Raw genomic sequence first — 27,837 nt, 5'->3', positions numbered from 1 at the left:
AGGATGTTGGCTGGATGCAGGGAAGGATGTGGCACCTGCATTTTGTCAGGACTTTCCCTGGGGGGATTTACCTTTCAGCACCTTCAGGCAGTGCCCAAGGGCAGCCAGGATCCCTGAGGAATCCCTGAGGAATCCCACACAGGGAATGGGAAGCACTTGTTGAGTGCCTCCTGCTGGGTTTTTCCTTGCTCTAGGAAAACCAGGAGCTCACATTCCAGTGGGGAGATGTCAGTGCTGACTGATCTCCCCCACCACCACCCCTTTCCTGAAGTGTTGAAGAGGGAAATACAAGGAAGATTCAGTGATTTTTCTGGGAATTTGCTGCCTGGGACTGAGAGGGAGAAGCTGCTGTAGAAAAGGGACTGTGGCTGCCATGGAGAAATCCAACTCCAGCAAGGATTTCTCTGGGATTCAGGACTTTACCCACCTTGGTTATGAGCCTTCCAATAGGTGGGGTTAATGGGGGCTCCCAGAGAAACTGTGGCTACCCCATCCCTGGAAATGTGATTCTCCATCCCTGGGAATGTGATTCCCCATCCCTGGGAATGTGATTCCCCATCCCTGGGAATGTGATTCCCCATCCCTGGAAATGTGATTCCCCATCCCTGGGAATGTGATTCCCCATCCCTGGAAATGTGATTCCCCATCCCTGGAAGTGTCCAAGGCCAGTTTGGAGCAACCTGGGCTAGTGGCAGGTGTCCCTTCCCATGGCAGGGGCTGGAATTAGATGAGCTTTAAGGTCCCTTCCAACCCAAACCATTCCAGGATTTTAAGCTGTAGAAATTCCCACCAGGATTAAACAGGGATAAATCAGTTTATTGCTTTTTTTTGAGGGAACCACAGACCTGCTTCTCTAGAATTTCTGGGTTTTTTAACCCTCTGGGGATCTGGCTCTTCATTTCCACCTTGCAGGAACTTCCCACTGGAGCCAAGTGGTGTGAGAAGTGTCACTCCTACAGAGCCCTGGGGTCCTGCAGCTCTTGGGGGATCACCAGGAACAGCTTTTATGGATCTTTTTATGGATCTTGGCGGATCTGCTCCAGGATTTTGAAAGGTCAGGTCGCCCCGTGGCTCCAGAGAGTCTCCAGGGTGCAAACAGGAGGTTTGGGGAGGCAATGAGCCTTCCCCTGTTAAAAGGCCTGCAAATTGGAGAGGGGAGGGTATGGAACCAAACAGGCTGTACCCAATTTTGGGGAGCAGGGAGCGTGACTGCCACTCCTGGGGTAGAGCCAGGCAGGACTTGCCCCCGTGGCAAAGGTGTGTCCTCGAGGGGGATGCAGGAGAAACCACGTGGGAAGAATCAGAGAGTCACAGAATCAGCTGGGTTGGAAGGGACCTCTGATCCAACCTTGATCTGTGGCATGGTCAAATGGTGCCCATCCAGCCTGGGCAGCACTTTTCCCCTCTGTGGCTTTTTCTCTGCGATTTTGAGTTGTTTTTAAACACATTTTTTGTTTTCCCTTAAGTGCTTTTCCCTCGGTCTTAACCAGCTGCAGGATGAAGGGGGCAGCAAATTCCCTGCATCCAGCGTTTTCCCTGGAGGAGCTTTGCTGGATTCCTGCTGAATGTTTCACTCGATGCAAGCAGGGAGCTCTTCCATCAGCTGGAAGCCTCCCTGGCATTATCCTCACCCGACCCGGGCCCTGGGCTCAGCATTCCTGGGCCGGGCTCTCCCGTTGCTCCATGTCCTGCCCAGCAGACACTCACACATTCCTTCCCCTGGCCAAGCTCCTTCCAGCTTCCTGCCAGTCTGGGATGGCTCTGGGAAGCTTTTCTGGGAAGCTTTTCTCTCCTGATGTCCCTGAGCCAGGTGAGTCCAGCTGGATCCACCCTCTGCTGCTGCTCAGGATGCTGATTCCAAGGGCAGGGTTTCTCCCTCTTTCCCAAGCATTCCTGGTGCTGGAAGGGACTTTGAATCCCACCCAGTTCCACCCCCTGGAAGCCCAGAGTGGTTTGGGTGGGAAGAGATCTTAAAATGTCATTCCAGCCCCTTCCACACCTTCCACCAGCCCAGGTTGCTCCAACCTGGCCTTGGACACTTCCAGGGATGGGGCAGCCACAGATTCTCTGGGAATTCCATCCCAGAGACCTCCACAGGGAAGAATTCCTTCCATATATCCAATCCATTCCCTTTAATGCTGGTGCCCAGTCCAGTGCAAGCTCCCTTCCCAAGAAAAGGTGAGGAATTGCTGCCCAGCAGGGCTGGAGCAGCTGGAACTCGGAGCAAAATCTGCTTTTCCCAGGGTTGGGAAGATGGAGTTGGGCTCTGAGCAGGAAGCAGGAATTCCCTGGCGTGGGTAAATCGTGTTTGGGAAGTGATGGAAAGGCTGGGAGAGGTCTGAGGGTCCTGTTCTTGCAGGGTTTGGGGTTGCATTGCTGGAAATGTGCATTTAGCCCTGGAGGTTTTAAACATAATTAACAGAATTAAGGGGAGATCGGTGTGCAGGACTGACCCCAAAGGGTATTGATAGACAGCAGCCTTGGGCTAGGCTGGAAAATCCCACAAAAATAGGAATACACTGGAAGAAATGGGGATATTCCTTCCAAAGTTACCTTTTGGGAACATTGTGCAAAATTGGGTCAGAAGACAAAATTTCAAGATCTTCTCTGGAACAGAGATTCCAAACCTGCTGTTTTCCTGTTATTCTCACACTCACAGCAAATGGAAATTCTCTGGGAAGAACCCAGGAAAACATTAATATTCCTAATCCTCAATATTTGTTCTCTGGGCAGAACCTTGGAAAACATTATTGTTTCTAATCCTCAATGTGATCCTCAATATTTGCTCTCCAGGAAGATGCTGGGAAAACATTAATATTCCTAATCCTCAACATTTGTTCACTGGGAAGAACCTGGGAAAACATTAATTTTCCTAATCCTTGATATAATTCTAAATACTTAATCTCTGGGAAGAACCTGGGAAAACATTAATATTCCTGATCCTCAATATTTGTTCTCTGGGAAGAACCTGGGGGAAATTAATATTCCTAATCCTTGATATAATCCTCAATATTTGTTCTCTGGGAAGAACCTGGGAAAACATGAATATTCCTAATTCTTGATATAATCCTCAATATTTGTCCTCTGGGAAGAACCTGGGGAAACATGAAATAATCCTCAATATTTGTTCTCTGGGAAGAACCTGGGGAAAATTAATATTCCTAATCCTCAGTATAATCTTCAATATTTGTTCTCTGGGAAGATGCTGGGGAAACATTAATATTCCTAATCCTCATTATTTGTTCTCTGGGAAGAACCTGGGGAAAATTAATATTCCTAATCCTCAGTATAATCCTAAATATTTGTTCTCTGGGAAGATGCTGGGGAAAATTAATATTCCTAATCCTCAGTATAATCCTAAATATTTGTTCTCTGGGAAGATGCTGGGAAAACATGAATATTCCTAATCCTTGATATAATCCTAAATATTTGTCCTCTGCGAAGAACCTGGGCAAACATGAATATTAATATTCCCCACTCTCTTCCCGGGCAGCTCCGCCCGGCTCTGCCCCCTCATCCCGGCTCTCTCCCTCTCCCAGCGCTCGGATTTCAGGATTTCGCGATCCCAGCGCCGGAGCTGCCGGAGAGGGGCCGGCTCTTGGGAGGGGTTTGCTCCAGAAACTCCGCTCAAATTGGCCAGGAAGCGGCGGCTCCTCGCAGCATTTTTCCCCTGCCTGCGGGATATTTTCCAGCTCGGAGAGGGGACCCCTGAGCCCGGCTGCGAGAACTCCATGAAGCAGGACGGGGCAGAGGTTCCCCCCAGCACAGCCGACCACTAATTCCCAGGTAAATCCAGCCCCTGGAGCCGCAATTCTCTATTATTTCTACAGACTGATTAATTTGAACGCTTCTAACTCTCTCGCTCCGGGGCTGAAAGTTTGATTTCCCTTCTTTTTTTTTTTTTTCTTTCTGAGGAAAAAAAAAAATAAATAGATATTTCTTCTAATTCCCGTCCCCTGAGAGTGGATTTGGCAGGGGTGGGATGGCACAGAAACTCGGCGTCGCTTTTTAAACACGCTGTGGTTTTTTCTCCCCTCTTTGCAACACGTCTTTTTTTTTTTTTTTAAATTTTATCCGAACGTGCAAACCGCCTGCAAGTCCAGGCAGCGCGTTTTTCTGCAGTATTTCCCCCAAATATGCCGAATTCCGAGCGGAGAGCTCCAGCACATGCCATCACCATTGTGTAAATGTTACCCGGCTAAAGCCGGGCAGGCAGTTTGAATTCTCCTCTCTCAACAACTCCGCTCTTGCCGAGGAGGAAAAAAAAAAACCCTCCAGCGCAGATGTTTCCCATTGGCAGAAGGTGCAAAATGTGTCCTTAATTAAGGAACTTCTCCGCTGTCGTGGGTTGGGATCCGCAGCCCCTCGCGAAGCAGCTCTCAGGCTCCCAGGAGCTTTATTTTTTTATTAAAAAAAAAAAAGGTGTTTTCTGGTGCGGCGATCGCGGCAGTTTCCAGGAGAAGTCCGGGATGTGCCGGGGTATCCACCTGGAAATGTTCCACCCAGCCCAGGCTGGTCCTGCTCCTTCCCGAACAACTCCTGCTCTCTCTCAGACGGATTTTTGTCGTTTAATTCAACGGATGTTGCTCCGTGCAGATAAAAAAGAGATCTAAAGATAGTTTAGAGCGCTACAGAGAAAGCTCTTAGCTCAGAAACGTGGGAGTGCAGCAGGAAAACTGTTTATCCTCTCTGGAATCAGCCCTTGGAGATGCCACTGCGGGGCTCTCACACGTGTCCTGGACACAGGCTGGGAAAAAAAATCGCTTTTAGGCTTTTCCCTCCCCAGTTTTGCTCTGGATCGAACCACCCACAGAGGTGGAATTTCTTTGGTTGGAAGGTAGAGAGCAGTTAAAGGACATTAAATGGAATATAAGCCTGACCTGAGCCAGCCCCCCCTGCCCGTGGGGTGCCGGGTGTTGCTGCAGGAGGGAATTCCGGGTGTTCCAAGGGCGGGGTGGGGTTGGGAAGCACCCCCAAAAAGGGGTTTAATATTAATTATGTGGTGTTTAATATCAATTATGTGGTGTTCAGTACTCCAGTCAGGTGGGGATGAGGCTCAAAATTGCTCCCCAGTCAAACCCAGGGGGAACTTTGGGAGTTCAGGGATGAGAACTTTTAGGGAAAAGAACTTCCAGGGAGTTTTAGCAGCTTGGAAAAGCCACCAGGGCTGAAGAGCTTTGGTGATGCAGCAGAGGACGATGCCTTTGCCTTCAGCAGGGGGATTTAATGGAGAATCCATGCATTTCACTGGAAGTTCTGTCCTTTTCCAAGGTAAGAAACCCCAAAACGCCTCCCTAGCAATGAGCTCTGGGTTTTTTATCCACAGTTTGACCCCCAAGTTCATTGTCTTTACAGCACCAGCGACTCCCCCCCTGTTTCTCTGTCTGTGTCTTGCTTTTATTTTCATTTTAACCTTTCATTCTTTCTCTTCCTGAACGGTTCCACACCATTCCTGGTGCGGTTTAAAACCAGAGCTCCCGGGATCGGGGTGGTTTGGGATATTTTCCAGCTCGGTGGGTTCGCAGAGCCCTCTCTGAGATGCTCCGGGGGGGCCTCGCGTGGCTGCAGAGCCCGCGTTTGCTGCGAAAAACAACCCCCCGAGGAGGAAAATCCCACTCCTAATCCCCGGTGATGCCAGTGGGAGTTTGTTATTCCAAGGGATGTCCCGCAGGAATAACAACGGCGCTGCTTTGGAGTCGATCTGTCCCACCGGGGGATTAGGGGGCATTAATTAAGACAGCAACCCCCAGGGGGTGAGGAATGATCTCCTCCTCCTCCTCGGGGGATGTTCGGATCCACCTGCAAAACTTGGGATGTTGGGATCTAAACCCCAGGGAGTTCAGACCATTCCAGGGAAAGATCCTGATTTAGAGATCTGAGAGTGTAGTAGGAAAACTCTTTATCATCTCTATAAGGATATATTTATCCCCAGAAGGATGCATTTATTTCTATAAGGTTATATTTATTTCTATAAGGTTATATTTATCTCTCTAAGGGTATATTTATCTCTCTAAGGATACTTGGGAGGATATTTGGGGGTTGCTGATGCTCCTCAAACTTGGATCATGGAGATGTTTTCCTGGTTCTGTGAGTGTGTGGTGTCAGCTGTGGTACCTTTTTGTGGGGTCTTCCTTAATGAACTAATTCTGTGTGTTATGAACTAATTGTGTGTTTGATGGAAAGAGAATTGAACCATGTATATATATATGTGTGTGTGTTTGTATAAGTATAGTTGCCACTGGTGGTTGTACTAAGTACAGATTGCTTGGTCATCATAATTACATTTTAATTAAAGTAATTAAAGGATTTATACTGTTCAGATTAAAAAAAAAATCATTTTTTTCTGTTTAAATTGTCCAATTTGGGAATTGGAGAATCCCAGACTGGTTTGGGTTGGAAGGGACCTTAAAGGTCATCTTATTCCACCCCCTGCCATGGGCAGGGACACCTTCCACTGGACCAGGTTGCTCCAACCTGGCCTTGGACACTTCCAGGGATCCAGGGGCAGCCACAGCTTCTCTGGGAATTCCTTCCCAGCCCCTCTCAACCCTCCCAGGGAGGAATTTCTTTCATATATCCAACCTAAATTTCCCTTTTTTCAGCTTGAACCCACTCCCCTTTGCCCTGTAACTCCAGTTCCTGATGAACTGGGTGAGTTCTGGTTCCTGGAGGGAACACTCCAGGTCCTTGGAGCAGCAGCTGGAGCCTGGAAGTTGTCAGGATCCACATCCCTCCTCACCTCCCCTCTCCCACAGATTCATTGGTGGTGTATCTGGTCCTTTAGGGCTTTTAGGGTGTGAACAAGAAGGGGATTTTAATCCAGGGGGATTTAATCCTTGGAAGTGGCACCCCCGGCAGGGCTGAGCCTCTTGGAACGATGGGAGAAGGTATCCGAGCTCTTATCCAAGAGAGTGGTGGGGTCTTTATTCATTTCAGGGATCCTGGAGAGCTTCCCAGCGGGAATTGCCCTTGTGCTGGTGGAGAACTGCTCCCATGGAAGTGGGAAATCCTGTTTCCCATTCCCATGCCAGGCTGTGCCTGCTGCCTGCCCCGGGAACGAGCTTTGGGCACTGGAGTGTGGAGCTGGGAATGCAGGGTGTGGGATTCCCAGCTTCAAGTGGCTGAACACCAACTGTCTGGTGCTCCTGGCCCCGGGCCAGAGGGATAATTGTCCCATCCTCCGAGGCATTCCTGGATCTCCAGGCACAAAGGACTCCCAGCCACCGCTCCAGCCCAGCCCTTTGTTGTCTGGGTGAGGATGTTGCTGGTTCTGTCTGAGCTGTTCTATTGTTTGGGGGCTCTGGGGAAGCTAAAAAGGGGGTTTTTTTCTCTGTAGGATCCAGATTTTCATTGAGGAGGTGATGAAGGGACTCTTTAGTTTCACCTGGTGGAGTCCCTGGAGAAGGAAAAGCTCGGGATTATGAGCTTTTGGGGGCTTTTAAAAGGAGGGAGAGGGACTTTTTATATGGGCAGAGAGTGGCAGGACAAGGGGAAATGGCTTCCCACTGCCAGAGGGCAGGGTTGGATGGGATACTGGGAAGGAATGGAATTCCCAGAGCATCTGTGGCTGTCCCATCCCTGGAAGTGTCCAAGGCCAGGTTGGAGCACCCTGGGCTAGTGGAAGGTGTCCCTGCCCATGGCAGGGGTGTCACTGGGTGGGCTTTGAGGTCCTTTCCAACCCAGACCACTCCAGGGTTGTGCTGATCCAGTTCTGAACCGAACCTGTTGCTGTTCCCTGCTCAGCCTTGCTCTGTTCCCTTCCTGACCCAAGCCTGGAGTCCCACAAAGGGCTGAGTCAGCATCCATCAGGAACATGCCCCAAAGCCTTAAATGACACGTTAATGTGGTGCTGGAGTGTCATCTGATAGCCTGAAATCCAGGCTGGAGAGCCAGGAGACCTGGAGTATTTCCTGGCTTCTCCACTGCCTTTATTCCATAGAGTTTTTAATGTTGTGTCTTGGATTCTTCTGAATGGAGAGACCAAAATATAGAATCTGACGTCAGTGATAAATCTGGAGGTTATTAGAGGGTGTGAGGGGAGGACTGAGCCCTACAATAAAGGGAAAATCCAGCCCAAACCAAACCTCCTTTAATTTAAAACCTGGATTTGTCCTTGGGGAGTTCAGCAGGGGCAGCTTTGAGACTTGGGGAGGAGGGGAAATGTTTGCAAACCTTGGTCACAGCAGCAGGGCAGCGGGTTTGCTGAAATATTTTCCGTGTTAAGTTTTGTTCTTGTGGCTCCTCTGATGCCTCCAGAAGTGTGTATGTGCCCTCAGCTCCTGTCTGACCCTGCCCCTGCTCTTGAAATGCTCCAAGTGAGTGTGGGGTTGAATTACCAGTGTTGCAGCTCAAGAGCAACGATGGTTTTGTTTGATGCTGGTGCTGTAAAACATCTTGGAGCTGAGGAGGGAGATTTGAGGAGGAGCCAGGGGAGAATAAATCCCAAATTTGCTCAGCTGTTGTGCCGTGGAGTGAAAGAAGTGGTGTAAAATCTGCTTTATCAGTGCTCTGGACCAGTCCTGTGTTCCTACTGGTCTCAGGGAGAACTGGCCTGGATGGTTTGGATCACAGAGCCTTGGAATGGTTTGGGTGGGAAGGGACCTTAAAGCTGCCACGGGCAGGGACACCTCCCACTGTCCCAGATTGCTCCAAGCCCCATCCAGCCTGGCCTTGGACACTTCCAGGGATGGGAAGCCCACAGCCAGGAGATGCCCAAGCCTCTCCCATGCCAGAACTCCCAGTTGTCCCTCCTGCCCCATCCTGAGATCCCATTTCAGGGCTGCAGCCCTGGGAGGCTCCCCTGGGTGCTGCTCAAGTGTCCCCTTTGTACCTGGGCTGCTGCTCCTCCTGGAAACACCAGAACATTCCTGTGCCCAAATTCCTTTGGATTCAGCTTTTCCTGACGACGTGCCTGGGTGTGAATGGTCCCTCTTGAGCACCTCCACAACCAGGAGCTGTGGGAATGGAAGGTTTTATTTCTGGGCAGACACTGTGAAGGCTTTGTCTGCTGGGCAGGGACAGTTTGGAAGCAGATGGAGACATGACCTGCAGGAAATGCTGTCGGTGGTGGCTCCACACACACGGCTGTCTTGTCTCCTGAAGTGTTCCTGCTGCCCTGATCTCCTCCAGGAAATCAGGGAATTCCTCCAGGATGCACTTTTGCAGGTGGAAAAGGATTTGTGAGTGGGTCTGCAGTGCCTCCCCCTGCAGGAGCCCCTCCTGGTCCCACCCAGGATGCTGTGGGACCCCAGCTCCAGGTCTGTGTGCCCCTGGTGAAGGTTTGGGAATGTGCTCATTCCCACAGGCTTCTTAAAATTCCTTTTTGCTGCTCACCCTTCCCTCTCTGCAGCAGGGAACCTTATCCTCCCTCCCCTGTGCTGAATGGGGGGCTTTCTTAGTCCCACCCTTGTGGGTCCCTTCCAGCTCAGGATATTCCACCACCCCCAAGTCCCTGAGCTTTTAGGGAACAAAAGCAAACCCTCCTGCACTTTCCTTTTTGGAGCCTGACTCAGCCAGGCTTTGCCAAGAGAGGGAGAATTACCCCCACAATATCTGCTACAACCTCAATTAGCTTCTCCCCCACTAATCTGGGGATCAATTAAAACACCCTGAAAGTCTGCTGTGACCTTCCCCTCCCTTCCAGCTGCTCCTGGGGCTTTTGGGAAGGCTCTGGCCCCTGGCAGTGCTCTGTTAATTAACACTTGAGGGAGCACAGCTCTCAGCTGGGAACCATCCCATCCCTCCCCGAAAGGTTTCCCCAAATTGTTGTGTCTCTTGGCTCGAGCCCTGGAGTGAAAGGGCTCTGGAGAGCTTTGCTTTGAGCAGGAGGAGCTCTGCAGAGTGGAGGTCACAGCCTTTAAAGCTGCTCCCTGATCCCGAGGGACCCCCTCACCCGGGGCTGACACCGGGCACTGTTTGCCTTGGCACCCCAGCTGGGTGAGACCTGCTGCTTTATGTGCTGCTTGTTCCTCCTTTTCCCCTCTAAAATATCCTGCTTTGCTTTGCTTTGAGCTTTCTGGAGGCTCATAAGCAAAACTGTGACCCAGAGGGGAATTTGGCATGTTCTGTTGATGAGGTCAGTGTGTCACCTTATCTCTGGAGAGCCTTCAGGACTGACTGGGAGGTCACTCACCACTGTTAGCTGCCCTTTTCCTTCCCAAATATCCTTCACGGGGCTGCAGGACCATCCAGCTGCTTCAGAAAGTCCCAGAAATATAAATACAAACATATATAAACAGAGCTCTGTGCTCTTATGCCATGTGGGACAAGCCTGGGAAAGCTTTATTATGACTTATTTAGGAACCCAACTGTGAGTTTGCAGCTAAACCAGGGCCCTGCTACTCCTCACCTCAGTTTTTTGGGGGGGAGAGCTTGTGGCAGCCCAGCTCAGTTTTTGATCAGTGTTGTTACAGATGCTGGTTGTGCAGTAGCAAGAAACAACAGCCACGGCAGATGAAGCAGATCCAAACACATGTTTCAAGGGTGAAAACCGAAAAGCAGCTTTTCCTGAGGAGCACGAGGCTTGTGGTTGTGCTGGGCTGGCAGCTGAACACCTCCCCTTTGGGATTTCCCCCCACAAATAACGTGTGTCCTGATCTGAGGGGATCACTGGAGTTTTTTGTACATCCATGACAATCTCTCTGCCCGCCTGTGTTTATCCCCTGGGCTAGAAAACCATCTTGTATCCATGAAGAACGTCGGGAGAGGTTTGTTGGGAAGCCAGTGCTGGTGGGGATTGAAGTCAGGGGTGTCTGCCTGGTGCTGAAGTTGTTCCCCAGGACACACAGATCCTGCCCTGCCAACTGCATTTCCTTTGGGAAAGCCCCTCTGTTTGCTGCTGGAGGGAATATCAGCTGTATTTCCTTCCTCTCTCCCCCTCCAGCTCCCTCTGACGTGGGGGCAGGACTTGATTTTATTCCCCTCTCTCAGCCTCACCTCCTCACCTACAAAAAAAAAATTGGCTCCTCTGCACCAAAGGTTTATTTTCCAAGAACATTTTGCTGCATCTTCTCCCCCTCTCCCACCCCCATCCTGATTTATTAGACCTGTTGTAAAGTCTCCTCTTGCTTTTCCTGTTGGATTTTTAACCCACGTGCGTCTAGTTAATTCACCTATTCCTTGGGCAGATGCCTTTCATTCCCAAAGAATTCCAGCCCCGTTTGACACACGGGGGGAAACTGAGGCACAGCCCTGGATGTGACCTGCCTGGGGTCAGTGTTGGAGCTGAGGTTTGGACTAATGGCTCTGGAATTTTGGGCTGCTTGCCTGGGATTTCTGATCCACCTCCTCACCAAGGGCTGGTTAATGTATTTTGTCGGGTCTTTGTGTGAGGATGTGACTTCCTGGTGGTTTTTTTTTTAGGGACAGCTCAGACCTAGCAGTGGGTTTGAGTTTCTAGACATCTGGTTCTGGAGCCAAGTCCTCCCCCTCTCCTCCCTCCCCCATCAGTGGTTGCCAGGAAATAATGGAGCTTTTAAAGGTCTGGGGAGGCTTTTCCCACTGTGCTCTGGCATTGCTTCATTTGGAAACTATGGAATCCTCACCCCCCACGTGTGCTCCTTGACCGCTCCATGTGCCTGGACGGGAGGACAGGAGTGGGAAGGAGGCAGGAAAAGACCAGGATTTAAACCCTGCTCAGGGTCTGGATGGAATTCCTGGATGGAATTCCTCCCGTGAGAAGCCGCCTGTTCACACCTTAAACGACTGGGTTTGTTTAAGGATGGAGCTCTTGGGTGACAGCAGCTCCTTATCCAGACTTAGCAACCAAAAACTGGAGGCATTGTCCACTATCCCATGGGACATGATTATCCAAGGTTTCTGCCAAGTGTCCGTGTCCAGTAACTCGTTGATTTTCTACAGATGAAACAGGACATGCAGGAACAGAAATAAGTCTTTTATCACATTGGGAAAACAGGCTTCAGTATAAATCCCTCCCTGCCTCCCATGTTAGAATATATTTCCTTCCCCTTCTGGTTTTCCACTGTTAAAGTGGTGGGTTTGGCTTCTTTGTTGAAGGAGCTGTGGGAGAAAGATGGTTCAGTTCTGTCCTGGTAGGATTTGAAAGGAGGTTTTCTGCAACTTGCCGGAGCCGCCGAACTCCTGGGTTTGCAGAGGAACAGGAAAATCAATTGTTGGCACTTCCAACCCCCAGGATTTTACCCTGGGAAAATGGATTTTTCAGCTGAAACTGTTTGGCAAGCCGACCTAAACTTACAAATGGTTTTAATGGGGTGGGTTTGGGGTTTTTTTTTTATTCCAGTTTGTTTGTCCACCCCGCAAGAAATAATTTACTTTACGGAGTCGGACGCGGCGTCATCCTTGGAGATATAAAGGTTGTATCATCACCAAGCCTCACTCAGCTCTTATTTCCTTCCAGAACAGCCCCACAGCACCAACCTGCACTGCCTGGGCCGGGCTCTGAGGACTGGGAGCACCGAGGATGGGGAGATCCCGGGTTTTCCCCCATAACCACTGTCTGCTCGTGCTGCTCCTCGCCGAGCTGAGCCTCGCCCAGTACGAGCACTGGCCCTACCTCCCTGGCTACCCTGAGCCCCCTCCCCAGGAGTACCAGCCCCCCCAGAGGCCGGCTGACGTGCCCAAAATCCAGCTGAGGCTGGCGGGGCAGAAGAGGAAGCACAACGAGGGCAGGGTGGAGGTGTTCTACGGCGGCGAGTGGGGCACCGTCTGCGACGACGACTTCTCCATCCACGCCGCCCACGTGGTCTGCAGGGAGCTGGGCTATGTGGAGGCCCTGTCCTGGCTGCCCAGCTCCAAGTATGGCAAAGGGGAAGGTAAGGGCTTCAGCCGGGCCAGGGGAGGGTTAGGTTGGAGATCAGGAAGAGTTTCTTTGCAGAGAGGGTGCTCAGCCATTGGAACGGGCTGCCCAGGGAAGGGGGGGATTCTCCATCCCTGGAGGTTTTTAAGCAGAGACTGGATGTGGCATCAGTGCCATGGGCTGGGAACCACGGCGGGGTTGGATCAAGGGTTGGACTGGATGATCTCAGAGGTCCCTTCCAACCCAGCTGATTCTGGGATTCTATAAAGTGGCTCCAGAGTCACTGGGGGGTGTCCCCGAGCTCCTGCTGGTCCTTGGAGGGTTGGTTTGGTCAGAGGCATCGTGGGGTTTCTTTGCGGTCTTGAGTCTTCGTGGTGGCATTTTGGGGCATAAAAAGTGGTAAAAAGCTCTTAGGGAGCGCCCAAAGTTGGGGAAGGGTCTGGAGGGGCCATACTGAAGGCAGTTGGTCTGTTCAGCTGGAGAAGAGGAGACTGAGGGGGGACTCATTGGGGTGGGCAGCTCCGATCTCTGCTCCCCGTGAGCAGGGACAGCCCCCAGGGAATGGCTGGAGCTGTGCCAGGGCAGGCTCAGGTTGGATCTCAGGATAAAGGTTCTTCCCCCAGAGGGTGGTTGGGCACTGCCCAGGCTCCCCAGGGCAGTGGGCACAGCCCCAAGGCTGCCAGAGCTCCAGGAGGGTTTGGATGATGCCCTCAGGGCCAGGGTGGGAGCACCAGGTTTGGATGAGGGTGGGAGGCTCCTCTGCAGCTGCACCCGGGGCTGGTGATGCACAGATGGTTCTTTTCCCTCTTCACAATTCCACTGCCCTGCAGTGAGTCAAACAGGGCCTCTCAGCACTCCTTCCCCCTGTTCCTCTTTCCCTCTGAGCACTTCAGGCTCTGAACACACTGCCTGTGGGATGTTATCCAAACTTTTCTTTTCCCTGTCAGCCTCTCCAGAAAATCCTGCACTGTCTTCTGCAGCACAGACTGCTCTGTAACCCCAAAGGAGCCTGCACAGTTCATATCCTATATGGGATCATATTGGGAATAATCATTTTGGACGCTCTCAGGCTGTTCCTGCTGGGGAAAAGCTCTTCATCCCCACCCCAAACTGTGCATTATGGAATCATGGAATGGTTTGGCTTGGAAGGGACCTTAAATATCATCCAGTTTTTCCATGGGCAGGGACACCTTCCACTAAACCAGGTTGCTCCAACCTGGCCTTGGACACTTCCAGGGATGGGGCAGCCACAGCTTCTCTGGGAATTCCATCCCAGCCTCTCCCCACCTTCCCAGGGAGGAATTCCTTCCCAATATCCCATCTAACCCCACCCTCTGGCAGTGGGAAGCCATTCCCTGTGCCCTGTCCCTCCTTGTCCATGTCCTTTCTTGCTCTTTGATGTCATACATGATGGATATGTGGGAAATTGCTCCTCCTTCCCAAACATGTGCTGAACAGAGACCTTGAAAGGTGAATATTTGTGTGTCACAGCAGCGAGTTCTTACAGCCACAAAAGTGATTTTTTCAAGTGAGTTTGAGAGAGAATAACTCTGAAATAACCCAGGAGTAACAACACATCTTTAGAACAGGAGAGAACCCACCAGGTTTATTGGGGTTTGATGTGTTGGCAGCTCAGTGTTGACCTGCAGAGGACTTTTCCTGCCCACACTGGAGCCTGGCACTCTGGTGTATCCCACAGATGGATCTTTCCACTGCAGCAGGGGCTGAACGTGCTCTTTGGCTCTCATTTAGCACTTTACAGGGCTCACACCTCCCCTTTTTCCCATAAAAGAGCAAACAGGCCCCAGCAGGGACTGACTGACATGTGGAGCCTTGACTGTGCTCCCAACCTGTGGATTTTGGCTCTGGGAGGAGAGCAGGAGATTTCCAAGGGAGGAAGAGGCCGTGACATTGGAAAACAAACCAGCTTGGCCACGTGATTTAGTGGGAATGAGCGTTCCCTGAATCCCAGGGTAAATCCTGACACATCCAAACGTAGGTCCGGGTTTTTTGGGGGCTGCTCCCCTTTTCTGGGAGATCCACCAGCTGGTGATCCAGCTGGGATAAAGCTGGGACAACCAAGTGAAATAAATGGCTGCAGAATATCCCAGTGGCTCCCGGGATCAGGCAGCACTTTTATCCCAAGGACACATTACTCTGGAATCACTGAGGTTGGAGAAAGACCTCTCAGATCACCCAGCCCAGGCAAGCAGAGCAGCTGCCACCCTAAAATATGGGAATTGCTTGTTGGCCTGTGATTCAGGGAGCGAATTCCCTGTGCCCAGCACATTTCCAGGGGGAAAACAGGCACTTGGAGAAAAGGAATCTCGGAGGTGCCATCGGGTTTTTGGCTCTTGGGGGAAACACAACCTGAATTTTGGAGGTGACACCTGCTGGGTTTTGTCTGTTCATCTTAGAAGGGAGTTCTGAGGCACCTGATTTTTAAAAAGACATATTTTATTTATATATATGTATAAATATGCACTGCACACACGCTTTTAGCTGGAGGGAAAATTGTAATTACAGGCTGGAAACTGGAGCTGGCATTTTATTTTCCAAGAGCACCCCAACAGCAGCAGGATCCAATCACCAGGGGCAGAAATTTGCTTTTTAGAAGCCGAGGCATTTAAGCAAACCTCGAGCTGCTCTTGCAGGAGGTTTAAGGAGGGTTTGATGAGGAACGATGGAGAGAGAGAGAGGAGGGATGAGCTGGGGAGTGTGATTAGAGGGCAGGGGCTCATCAGCCAGACCAGGGGACCTGGTGCCATGGGGTGCTCAGAGCTGTCCCCAGAGCAGGGCAGAGATCCCAGAGCAGGATGGGAGGCTGCTGGATATTCCCACGTGGATAAGGGAAGGGGAAAGCTGCGGGGCAGAGCCCTTCCCACCGCTCCTCGGCTGCTTTCTCCAGGTTTATTCGAGCAGAAACCCCACTCAGAGCCCGGCAGCTTCCCCTGCTTCCAGCACACCCCGGCTTTACCCTCTTCGCGAGTCTCAGCTCTGTTTTCTTTTGCCCTTCAGGGAAAATTTGGCTGGACAATGTGCACTGTACTGGCAAGGAGAGCACCCTGGCAGCCTGCACTTCCAATGGCTGGGGAGTGAGTGACTGCAAACACACCGAGGACGTGGGAGTGGTCTGCAGTGAAAAGAGAATCCCTGGCTTCAAGTTTGACAACTCACTGATTAATCAAATAGAGGTAAACACACTTAAAAACCGTCAGCTGCTGAGCCAGAGCCTCCTGGGGAACGGGGATGGCTGTGGCTTAGAAGTTTATCACCTATTATCACCTATTTATCATCTATTTATCAGCGGTTAAGGCAAAGGTTTAAAAAGCAAAGGTTTAAAAAGCAAAGGTTTGAAAAGCAAAGGTTTAAAAAAGCAAAGGTTTGAAAAAGCAAAGGTTTGAAAAGCAAAGGTTTAAAAAAGCAAAGGTTCGGGAAGCAAAGGTTTAAAAAAGCAAAGGTTCGGGAAGCAAAGGTTTAAAAAAGCAAAGGTTCGGGAAGCAAAGGTTTAAAAAAGCAAAGGTTTGGGAAGCAAAGGTTTAAAAAGCAAAGGTTTGAAAAGCAAAGGTTTGAAAAGCAAAGGTTTGAAAAACAAAGGTTTGAAAAGCAAAGGTTTAAAAAAGCAAAGGTTTGAAAAGCAAAGGTTTAAAAAAGCAAAGGTTTAAAAAAGCAAAGGTTTAAAAAGCAAAGGTGCAAAATTCAAATCCCAATTTCAGCTGGTCAGAATATTTTATATATATATATATATATTTTATATATATATATATATAAAATAAGAATTTTAAATGGTTTTTTTACAGCATGAGAAGAAGGATAAATGATAATAAATCAGTCGTGGTAAATCGCTCGGGTTCCACAATCGATTTTTCAAAACTGAAAACTGGGTTGTTGTATTCAGAAGGCTTAATTTAGAGAGGCAAAGTGTGTTCTGTACACACAGATTTTGTAGGTTTATAGTATTTAATACTGACTTTTCTTTCCCCCTGGTGCCTCCCCTTGGTCCTGGGACCAGTTTGGAGCTCGCTGGTTGGGTTTGGAGGTGAACAGGACTTACAGCCATGGCTTGAAATGGGTGGATTTGCAGGGAAAAATAGATGGTTTTTTTCCCAGTTTGACTCAGCAGTGATGAAGCAACCATGATAACAGTATGGAAATATTTGTGGGAATGGGGGATTAGTGCTGGGAGACACAGAAGGAAGGCGTGGGCTGGTCACTGGGGGAGGTTCTGGGCTGTCACTGGGGGAAGGTTCTGGGCTGTCACTGGGGGAAGGTTCTGGGCTGGTCACTGGGGGAGGTTCTGGGCTGTCTCTGGGTCAGACTGGGAGGCTGAGGGGGGAAATGACAGAACCCAAAGGCTCAAATCAAATCCCAGCGTGATTCCTGCAGGATGAGGAGTTTGGGGAATGCTGGGCTGAGCTCTGTGAGGTAAAATAAGGTGGCATTTATTCCTTCAGCTTTTCAGGCTGGTGGTGACCCCACAAACACCTCCCTCGTGTGGGGGGCTCTGGTGCCTCACTGTGTGAACTGCCCTTGGCCAAAATTCATCCAAGAACCTCGGGCAGAGACAGGGAATCCAGGATGTGTGGTTCCCATGGGTGAATCCTGGGTTTGTTGTGATCCAGCCTGTCTGGATCAGCATTCCATGGAAGGCAGAGGTGCAGGCACAGGATAGGAGAGATTAAATTCTCTTCCTTGCCTCCACCTTGGCCGGGGAGGGATCCCAGGCTGCCTCCATCAATGGCACTGTTGTTTCCCAGGGAATGAGGTGGGATCACAGAACACCAGCCATGGCTTTGGCACACGTGTCCTTTCCCCAGAGCCACAGTGAATCCTCCAAAAAGCCTGGAGGGAAAGCTGCTTCAGCCTAGGCTGGAGGTCACTTCACCCTAAACTGCTTCAGATGTTAATCCCAGGAGCTTTGGAGGGCTCTGCCTTTCCATGAGCTCAGACTGGAGCTGGGATGAGGAGCAGAGCACAGCACAGGGTGACTGGGGGTTGGTTTGGCTGCTGGGTGGGTGCTCCAACCTCCAGGATGAGAAGGAAAATGAATCATGGCATTGCAGCAGCTTGTGGAGCAGAAGCTTTGATTCATCAGCAGGGGAAAGGGGTGTAAAATAGAGAAATAACTGAGCAGGGGAAAGGGGTGTAAAATAGAGAAATAACTGAGCAGGGGGTAAAAGTGGTGTGTTCTCTGGCCAGTGGCTGCTGTCACCCCCAGCTTTTCCCCTGCCTGCTTCCAGCTCCCAGAGGGCAGCTTTAGGTGGGATATTTGGAAGAAATTGTTCCCTGTCAGGGTGTGGAGGGGCTGGGATGGAATTCCCAGAGGAGCTGTGGCTGCCCCAGGATCCCTGGAAGTGTCCAGGGCCAGGTTGGAGCAACCTGGGCTAGTGGAAGGTGTCCCTGCCCATGGCAGGGGTGGAACGAGATGATCTTTAAGGTCCCTTCCGTCCCAAACCATTCCAGAATTCTCTCTCTCTCTGCCTGAACTTTAGGAACAAATTCCCACCACGCTGCTGCTCCCACTCTGCACAACCAAGCTGGTTTTTCTCTCTCTCCCTGTGAGATCAGTGGCAGCTCAAGGGCTCTTCCTCTGCTGCTTCCCTTGCAGCAGGATTAAGGCTAAAGGTGATGTGCTCAAATTTTTAGGATGCCACTGGGGAAGCTCTTCTCACTCACAGCTGGCTGTCAAATATTTCAGCTCTCTTCCCCCTCTCTGAGCTTTCCTCCTCTTCATCTGGGCTTTATCTCTGCTGTGACATAGCTGGAGGATGAGCCCAGGGTGACTCACGGGGTCACAAACCCCAAACCAGGCGGGTCAAAAGCCTCCTGTGAAGTCAAGTTGAAAGTCTTTGCCCTTCCCAACGTGCCTGGGAGTGCTGCCCTGTCATACCTCACATTCATCAGGGCAAACATCATCCCCCTGGGAGCTGCTGGTTCCTCAGCCCACAGCCCGTGCAGTGATGTTTGCTGTCTGGAATGAGCTCAGGGGGGTGATGAGGGGCCTGGAATCTTCTCTGAGCAGCAATTCCGTGGTCAGGGCTCTCCACCAGCTCAGTTATTGCACTGACAGAGCTCAACCCAATGGAATATATTCCAGTTGGTGCTCCAGTAGCAATTAAAACCAGGCTCTGCTCAAACTGGGCCTGGTTGGAGGTGCTGCACAGAGTTCATGGGTTGAATTCCACCCCGTGATTCCCAAGTGGATCTGGCTGTTTGCAGACTGGTGGGATCCTGGCAGTGCATGAACAGGAGCAAGGTCTGACTTTGGGGATCCTGTTACCCGAGGGAACAGCTGGAGCTGGGCAGGAAGAGGGATGTTGGGAAAAGGTTTTCCACCTTGAGGGTGGCCTTGGACGCTCCCAGGGATGGGGGAACCTGTGCCAGGGCCACCCCAACCTCCCAGGGAGGAATTTCTTCCCAATATCCCATCTAAACCTACTCTCTGTCCACTTGAAGCCATTCCCCCTCATCCTGTCCCTCCAGACCCTTGGAAATAGTCTCTCCCATCCTTCTTTTAGCTCCTGGAGGGCCCCAATTTGGTCCCTCTGAAGCTTCTCTTCTCCAGGCTGAGCAATCCCAATTCCCTCAGCCTTTCAGTTCGAATTCCCTGGGGGATCCCAAAGATTTAACCTGGAAAACCAGCACCTTTAAGACAACACTGGACTTCATTTTGAGGGGGCTCCAGCTCAGGGGGGGCTCTGCAAAATTGACATTTTGCTTCCCCAAACCTGCCAGGCAGGGAGTTCACACTCTTTCAAAAGCAACTTGAGAGCCCTCAGGCAGAGTTTATTTTCCTTGGACACCCTCCATGCCTCCCCTTCCCAGAAAAAGCTGCGGATAAGTGGTAGAGGCTGAGATTTTCCACCCCCATAAATCACTTGGCTCGTGGATGTTTGTGCTCTGGCAGATCTTTTCCCTTCCCAGCTCATATTTTGGGGGTTGTGTCACATCTCTTCCCGTTCCCTGAGCCTTTCCATCCCCTCTCCTGTTGGGAAGGGGCAGTGCCTGATCCCTGCTCCTGGGACAGGCCCAGGGGGAAGTGTTTGGGTGCGGGATGAGCTGTGATAAGGGCACAGATGTGGGATAAGGGCACAGACGTGGGATAAGGGCACAGGTTAAACCTCCTGAGCTCTGGGCAGGGCTGAAATCCATCATTCCCTCACTAAACCAGAGGAACTTCCCTCAGCTTTGCTGTTTTTCACCCCCAGTGCAGCTCCTGGGATTTGTTCCAAGGCTGATTTCTTGGAGGGTGATGGATGTGCAGGGCTGGACAGCCCTTGGCTGGGCAGGAAAACCTGCTGGCCTCAATCTCAGGGGCTGCACTGGAACTTGGAAGTTTGTAGACTAAATAATCAGGCAGATTCTCATTAATATGGGGCCATTATTATTATTATTATTATTGCCATTATTATTATTATTACCATTCTTATAGTTAATTTCTATTATCGATTATATTATATATTATATATATCATCAGATAGATTCTCATTAATGTAGGACCATTATTATTATTATTATTACCATTTTATAGTTCATTTCTATTATTGATTATATTATATATAAATATATCTATTATATATATAATCAGATAGATTCTCATTAATGCAGGGCCATTATTATTATTATTATTACCATTATTATAATTTTCTATTATCAATTATATTATCTATTATACATAAATTATTTTTGTATAATATATCATATATTGTATATTTATATTTTATATACTACATATAATTTATAATATAATATATAATTATTTTTATATTTTATATTATTTTTGGTCAAACCTGTCTGTGACTTTACTTTGTTTTCCACACTCTTAATTCTCATTCTTGACTGGATGTACAGCTCAGGGCTGACCAGAGCAGGTTTTACCCATTTTATTCCCACTGGGAATTCCTGTAGGCATTAAATGCAACAGAAAAATTTAATCAGGTTGCTTTTAAACCTCCCTGAGAACACAAACCCTGTTTGCTGCCTCTGGTGGGGTTTGGGAGGAACAGACAAGCAGAGCTGTAAATGCAGCCCCTGCCCTGCAATAATTCCAGGTTTGGGAGGCAGAACAAGTGGGATCTGCTGCTTTGGGCAGGATTTGGGAGCTCCTGGGGCTTTGTGCTGCCTGTTTGTCCCCTCTAAGGTGAGCCAGCAAGGGCAGGGGGAAGGTTCCAGGGGCGAAGTCACTCCCTGGGAGCAGAATCTGTGCCCTCAGGCTGTGCTGAGCTCTCCTTGCCAGGGCAAAAGGCACCAAGAGCAGATAAATCAGTGCAGAGGCACCTCCTGGCTGCTCCTCTCCCGGTGCCTGGGCAGCCCAGACCTGCCCTCAGGTCCCTTCATCCCGTGCCAAAGCCCGGAGTGGAAATGTGTGCACGGCCCCCAGTGTTTTCCTAAGTCTTTGCAGGATGCCAGAAGCCCTGAAATCAAAGGATTTAATGTGTGCTCCCAAAGCTGGGAGCAGGGAATGCCATTCCTGCTTTTCCAAACAGTACATTCAGTCCCTCTGGGTTATCCCAGCTCAGCCCAGACCCACCTGTGACTCCCTCCCTGGGCTGTCCAGCAATTTGAAGACCACAGTGACTGAGTCCCACCTTAACATATTTCTTAAATAAATGCACCAGAGGTATTTTATTGAACATGTTCCCCCCCAAAACATCCTTAGCAAAATATTTGTCGTCCGCCCTCTTCCTCTGCGTGCACCCACACTCTAAATATATCGAATTTCTGCAGCTTTTAGAGGTTCACAAATAGATCTGGGTACCTGAGAGCAGCCCAGGGCTTTGGCCAGACAGTGGGCAGACGAGGTCTGGCTGAACAGCCCGGGCTGTGCTGCTATTTCTGTCCTTCCTTTCCCTTCTGGGTGGATGTGGAGCATGAAAAACCCTCAGTTCAAAGCCCAGCGTGGCTCCAAGGCTCTGGTTCTGCCGGGTTAGGAGTGGGTTGAACCATCCCTGGGAGTGCCCAAGGCCAAGCTGGAGCATCCTGGGCTGGTGGAAGGTGTCCCTGCCCATGGCAAGGGGTGGAACTGGATGAGCTTTAAGGTAAATCCTCCTCTTATCCATCTTTTTGACGTGGAAATCAGCGGGAACTCTCTCCATAACCTGGGATGGTCCCCACCACCTCAGCCCTGGGCTCTGCTGTCCTCCAGCTCCCGGAAATGTTTGACTCTAAAAGCTTTGTTTGTCTGTTTGTTATGACAACAGTGTTTAAAACATTGTTTCTTTCAGCCAGACGGGATTTCTTTCCCCTCGGTGTAAATGTTTACTTCTCTAAACATAAACCCGAGTGCAACGTGACTTCTGCTGCCAGGAAAGGTCTTTAGCACCTCTTTACTCCAGACAGATGTTAATTAAGGTGGTTTTGGGGACAATCCTTAGCACCTCTTTGCTCCAGATAAATGTTAGTTAGGTTGGTTTTGGGGACAATCCTTAGCACCTCTTTATTCCAGACAAATGTTAATTAAGGTGGTTTTGGGGATATCAGCATGTTTTAGTGTTGTAATTTCCAAACAAATGTGATAATTTGTACCTCAGGGGTTGCTTTGTGGTGCTTTTTGCACCTCAGGGGGCTGTGAATGAAGACTCAGAGGAGGGTTTGGCTTGGAAGGGACCCTGAAGACCATTTCTCTGTTATATTTGACTTATCCCGAGGCCAGGGTGTGATGGTTGAGTTGACGAGGTGGTGGTTGGGCAAAGGTTGGATTTGATGCTGCTGGAGGTCTTTCCCAACCTGATTGATTCCCTGTTTCTGACCTTCTTGGAGGTCTTTTCCAACCCAGTTGATTCTGTGATTCTTCTGTCCTGCCCTGTGGGGGTCAGGTGATGAATCTGCCCAGTTTGCAGTGTCTGCTCCAGACTGTCCTTGGAGCAGAATGGAATTCTGCCCCTGGACTCAGCGCTGGTGAGGCCACCCCTGGAGTGCTGTGTCCAGTTCTGGGCCCTCAGCTCAGGAAGGACATGGAGGGGCTGGAGCAGGGCCAGAGAAGGGCAACAAGGCTGGGGAAGGGACTGGAGCACAAGTGCTGGGAGGAGAGGCTGAGGGAGCTGGGGGGGCTCAGCCTGGAGAAGAGGAGGCTCAGGGGAGACCTCCTCACTCTCTGCAACTCCCTGCCAGGAGGGGGGAGCCGGGGGGGGTTGGTCTCTTTTCCCAGGCAACCATCAGCAAGACAAGAGGGCTGGGTCTGCAGCTGTGCCAGGGGAGGGTTAGGTTGGAGATCAGGAAGAATTTCTTTGCAGAGAGGGTGCTCAGCCATTGGAATGGGCTGCCCAGGGAAGGGGGGGATTCTCCATCCCTGGAGGTTTTTAAGCAGAGACTGGATGTGGCATCAGTGCCATGGGCTGGGAACCACGGCGGGGTTGGATCAAGGGTTGGACTGGATGATCTCAGAGATCCCTTCCAACCCAGCTGATTCTGGGATTCTGTGAAAAGGGGAGTGTCAAAGCTCTGCTCAGGACACCCTCAGATCCTGCTGCTGCCAGGACAGAGCAGCACCTGCCCCAAACTGAGCCTCCAAGGGCTCTCCAGGGCTCAGTGCTCCTGCTTTGCCCCCCTTTTTGACATCCTCAGCCCCTTTTTGACATCCCCAGCTTTTCCCTTCCCGCTGCTGCTCCATCCCTCTGCCTTGGCAGTGAGTGAGCCTTTCCCAGCTTCTCCTTTTGTCACCCCGGGTTTGCTCCTGGCCCCTAATCCCGAATCCCACTCTCAGCCCCGACCCTTTTGTGCTGCTCAGCCCCAGAACAAAATGTGCTGGCCCCATCCCACCTCCCGTTCCCAGGGGATCGGCAGCATCGCCCTCCCCGTGTTTATTTATCAGCTGCTGGCGACTCAGGGGCTCGGCTCCAGATGTTTGAACCCAAACAGATCCCACCCGTTCCCACGTACCAGGGAGAGAGACTTTGAAAAGAGGCGTTTTCAGGGGAAAAGAGAGTCATTTTCAGGGGAAAAGAGTCGTTTTCAGGGGAAAAAAAGATTCATTTTCAGGGGGAAAAGGATCATTTTCAGGGGAAAAAGGAGGCGTTTTCAGGGGAAAAAAGTCATTTTCAGGGGAAAAAAGATTCATTTTCAGGGAAAAAGAGTCATTTCTAGGGGAAAAAAAGAGTCATTTTCTGGGGGGAAAAAAGAGGCATTTTTTTGGGGAAAAAAGGATCATTTTCAGGGGAAAAAAGATTCATTTTCAGGGGAAAAAACTCATTTTCAGGGGAAAAAAGAGGCATTTTCATGGGGAAAAAGGGGTCGTTTTCTGGGGGAAAAGGGGTCGTTTTCTTGGGAAAAAAAAAGGCATTTTCGGGGGGGAAAAAGTCATTTTCAGGGAAAAAAGAGGCATTTTTAGGAGAAAAGGCTCTGTGGCTGAGACCGTGGGGGAAGTGGGGGGAGGTTTAAATGCAGAAGAGAAGGTGGGATGAGCAAAGCCCAAGTGGGAAGATCTGGTGTTGTGTTCTTAACTGAGGAAATAATCGATTTATAGTCCCAGTTTCAGCCTCATTTCTCGGTGTTTGGAAGCCCAAAAATCCCGGAGCTCTGTTGTCAGTGAAAAATTCTGTTGTAAATGGATTTTGCATTGAAGGGCCGGTGGGATAGGTCAGGCTTAAGGGGGGAAAGAGCAGTCTGAGGGGATGGTGGGGAGTCTTAAAGCAGGAGAGCAGCAAATCTGGGCTGGTCAGAGGCAGAGAACTGTGGAGAACCTCCCAGGAGGAGCTGCTGATTCAGCACCAGGGCAGTGTCTGCAGCCTGTGGAGCTGCACTCGGGTTTCTAGGAATGGGATCTTCTCCCCGGACTGATTCCTGCGAAAGGAAAAGCTGTCTCAGGGTTTGGGCGAGGAGAAGGGCACAAACCCCCCGGGCTGGGCACACAAACCCAGGGCAGAGGGTGAAAACAAACATTACCAAAGTCCTGTCGGGTTTTGCCCTCGGATCGTGGGGGGGGAAGCGTTTGGTTCAGAGGGTGGAAACAAAAGCCACTGGAGGCTCCTGTGAAAACTTTTCCGAGCCAGGAATCCTTTTGTGAGAGCTCCAAACCCACCCCTTTTCTCTGGGCTGTCTCTGGGCAGGCCCCGGGTCGCTCCCAGGTTTCATAACAGAGTGGGGAGCGCTGGCTCTGCCCGGGCTTTGGTGGCCAGGGCTGGACAGGAGGCCTGGATGTGGCTCCTGGCAAGGAAGGGAGCAGGGCAGAGGGAAATACAGCCCAGTGTGGAACAGTCTGACACGTTTTTAACTCGGTTTTACACCGATTCGTGTTGTAGTTTGCCAGAGATCATAAAACCACGGAATGGTTTGGGTGGGAAAGGACCCCGAGGGTTACCTCGAGGACACCTTCCACCAGCCCAGGTTGGTCCAGCCTGCCCTTGGACACCTCCAGGGATGGGGCAGCCACAGATGCCCTGGGAATTCCATCCCAGGAAGGAATTTCTCCTCAGTATCCCACCTACCCCTCCCTCTGGCAGTGGGAAACCATTCTCTGCGTCCTGTCCCTCCTGTCCTGTCTCCCCTCTCCATCACACCCCTGCTGTGTTCAACCCCAGCTCTTTCCTGCTCTCACAGAGGTGTCCCTGCTGTAGGTTTTCCTCTCCACGTGTCCCTCAGGGGCAATTCCAGAGCCTGCTTTAGCTATTAAGTGCTGTTTGCTCCCGATTTTCCTCCGGAGCCTGTTTTCCCCATCAGCTGCTCCACACGTCGGGTGTTGGGAGCCGAAACCTTTCTGCTGCATCTGCATCCTTGAACAGTCCTGGTGTAACAAAACCTCTGCAGGGAAAGGAAACCACTCAGATCTCAAGGAGAAAGCTCCTGGCAGCCCCTTTCTCCCCGACAAACCCGCAGTTTTGATCCTTTCTTCTTGTGTTTTCCAAAATTAAATCTTCCAAAAGCCGAGCTCTGCAGCCTCCTGAATTCCTCTCGGAGGCTTCGCTGCTTGCTCAGGCTCGGTGCAAACCCTTTGAGCTGCTCTGTCAGTAATTCTCTGCTCAAAACCAGCTCTGGGAGGGGAAAAGGGACTGGCTGGGGGTTGGTTTTGCTCTCAGACAGATCATGAAAATGCCATTGTGGTCTGCTAGACCTATCTGGAGATTAATACCCTCCAGGGACTGAATTATGCCTTATTTCTTGCTAGTTTGGTCTTTTTTTTTTTTCCCTTTCTTGGCAAATGCAGGCAAAAAACATGACAAAGGAGTTGGATTCACTCAGCAGAGTCCTGAGTTGGGGCAGGATTTCTTTTTTGTGCCTGTGTCAGCATCTCTGGGGGGAGGGAGATGTGTTGTGGCACCTTTGTGGCAGAGCCTGAGGAGTCACCTTGGCCCTGGCAGCGTTTTCCTGGATGTGGGAAATGCAGGAATCTTGGGTCCTGGAGTAGGTCAGGGCACCCTGGGGTGCTCCTGCAGTGGCCAGAGCTACTCCAGGACCCAAGATTCCTGCATTTCCCACATCCAGGCTCGATGTTTGGGCTTGTCTTTTCCCCTGAGTGATTAGTTGCCCTCGCTGGTCATTTTACAGCAGGGAAAAATAAGGTGTAAATGGAATTTCTTGCTCCTGGATTTGAGAAAACGCTGCCAGGGCCAAGGTGACACCTCAGGCTCTGCCACAAAGGTGCCACAACGCATCTCCCTTGGTTCCTGCCTTTTCATGTGCTTTTCCAGCCTGATTTGAAGCTTTGGCTCTCTGGCCTTTTGGGTTAATCCTTTGATTAAAAACACCTTGAGATCTTCCAAGTGGGTTTAAGGCTTTGATTACTCCTCGTTTCCCGGGGAAGAAACCAAAGCAAAGGGGGAGGGAGCAGGACAAGAAGGTTCTCTCTGACAGCACCGGGCTGGAGCTGCAGGTAAACACACTCCAAGAGAAAAACTGGGAACATCTCACAAATTGCACCAGGGGAAAGTGAATTCCAGGGTTTGGAAACCAGCCTGGGGGAGGCCTTGAATGCCCCCGAGGCTCCACCACCTTCCTGGCAGCACGTAGGCAAAACCCTGCAATATTTGGGGGGGAATCTGCCCAATCCAGGAGGATTCAGTGCTGGAAATGAATTTTTCAGGCTGCACAGGAGCTGTTTCAAATTTACTCTCCCATCAGGCTCTTTCAGCGCCTTAAAGGGTCTCAGATGTAACAAATTTGGATGTCACAGGGGTTGTTTTTTCTTCTTGAGGGTTTCAAAATTGAAGCCCAGACTGTGAGCCCTGTATGGGCAGCACTGAGTTACTGGGTGAATCAAATCCCAGCGTCCTGTTTTCCAGGGTTCCTGGGGGTGTTTGGTGGATGCTCCAGCTGGGAGATGCTGGAGGACTAACTCCAAAAGGAGGAATTGGTGATTGTTGTAAAACTGGGTGGTAAATAATACCAAATATGAATTATATATATATATAGTATATAAAAATTTTATATATAAATATACAAATATTTTATATAAATAGCTATAATATAGAAATATTTTCATAAAACTGGGTGGTAAATAATACAAATATTTTATATATCTGAATATTTTATATAAATAGCTATTATATATAAATACATAAAGATTTTTGTAAAACTGGGTGGTAAATAATACAAATAGTTTATCTAGCTAAATATTTTATATAAATAGCTATTATATAGAAATATTTTTGTAAAACTGGATGGTAAATAATACAAATAGTTTATATATCTAAATATTTTGTATAAATAGCTATTATATATAAATATATAAATATTTTTGTAAAACTGGGTGGTAAATAATACAAACATTTTATATATCTAAATATTTTATGTAAATAGCTATTATATAGAAATATTTTTGTAAAACTGGATGGTAAATAATACAAATAGTTTATCTATCTAAATATTTTATATAAATAGCTATTATATAGAAATATTTTCGTAAAACTGGGTGGTTAATAATACAAACAGTTTATATATGTAAGTATTTAATATAAATACCTATTGTATATAAATATATAAATATTTTTATATTTTAAAAAAAAAAAAGAAAAAAAAAACCAAAAAACAGAAAGGAGAGGGAATTAAAAAAAAAAAAAGGAAAAGGAGGAGGGAAGACTTGAGTGGCTTGAGCAGAGCTGGGGGTGAGGAGCTGCCGGAGCCTTTCCCTG

At 49.7% G+C, this 27,837-nt stretch overlaps 2 protein-coding genes across 2 annotated transcripts in view; one reads left to right on the top strand and one right to left on the bottom strand.

Annotated features, from left to right (window-relative positions):
* SLC25A37 (solute carrier family 25 member 37) overlaps nt 1-27,837 on the bottom strand; it is a 64,599-nt gene that overhangs the window by 35,056 nt on the left and 1,706 nt on the right. The window lies entirely within an intron of this gene.
* The window catches only part of LOXL2 (lysyl oxidase like 2), a 48,411-nt gene continuing 24,121 nt past the window's right edge, over nt 3,548-27,837 (top strand). The window contains exons 1-3 of the mRNA XM_051811832.1: nt 3,548-3,786; nt 12,377-12,791; nt 15,794-15,969. Coding sequence (XP_051667792.1) covers nt 12,440-12,791; nt 15,794-15,969 — 528 coding nt within the window. The 5' untranslated portion in view covers nt 3,548-3,786; nt 12,377-12,439. The remainder of the gene's footprint in view (nt 3,787-12,376; nt 12,792-15,793; nt 15,970-27,837) is intronic.

The sequence above is a fragment of the Manacus candei genome, unplaced genomic scaffold (assembly GCF_025592945.1).
Source record: "Manacus candei isolate 608988 ecotype Guabito, Panama unplaced genomic scaffold, ASM2559294v1 h1tg000084l, whole genome shotgun sequence".
In the NCBI taxonomy this organism is placed as follows: domain Eukaryota; kingdom Metazoa; phylum Chordata; class Aves; order Passeriformes; family Pipridae; genus Manacus; species Manacus candei.
Note: the sequence above shows the minus strand (reverse complement) of the source record. Positions and strands in the feature narration are given on the sequence as shown.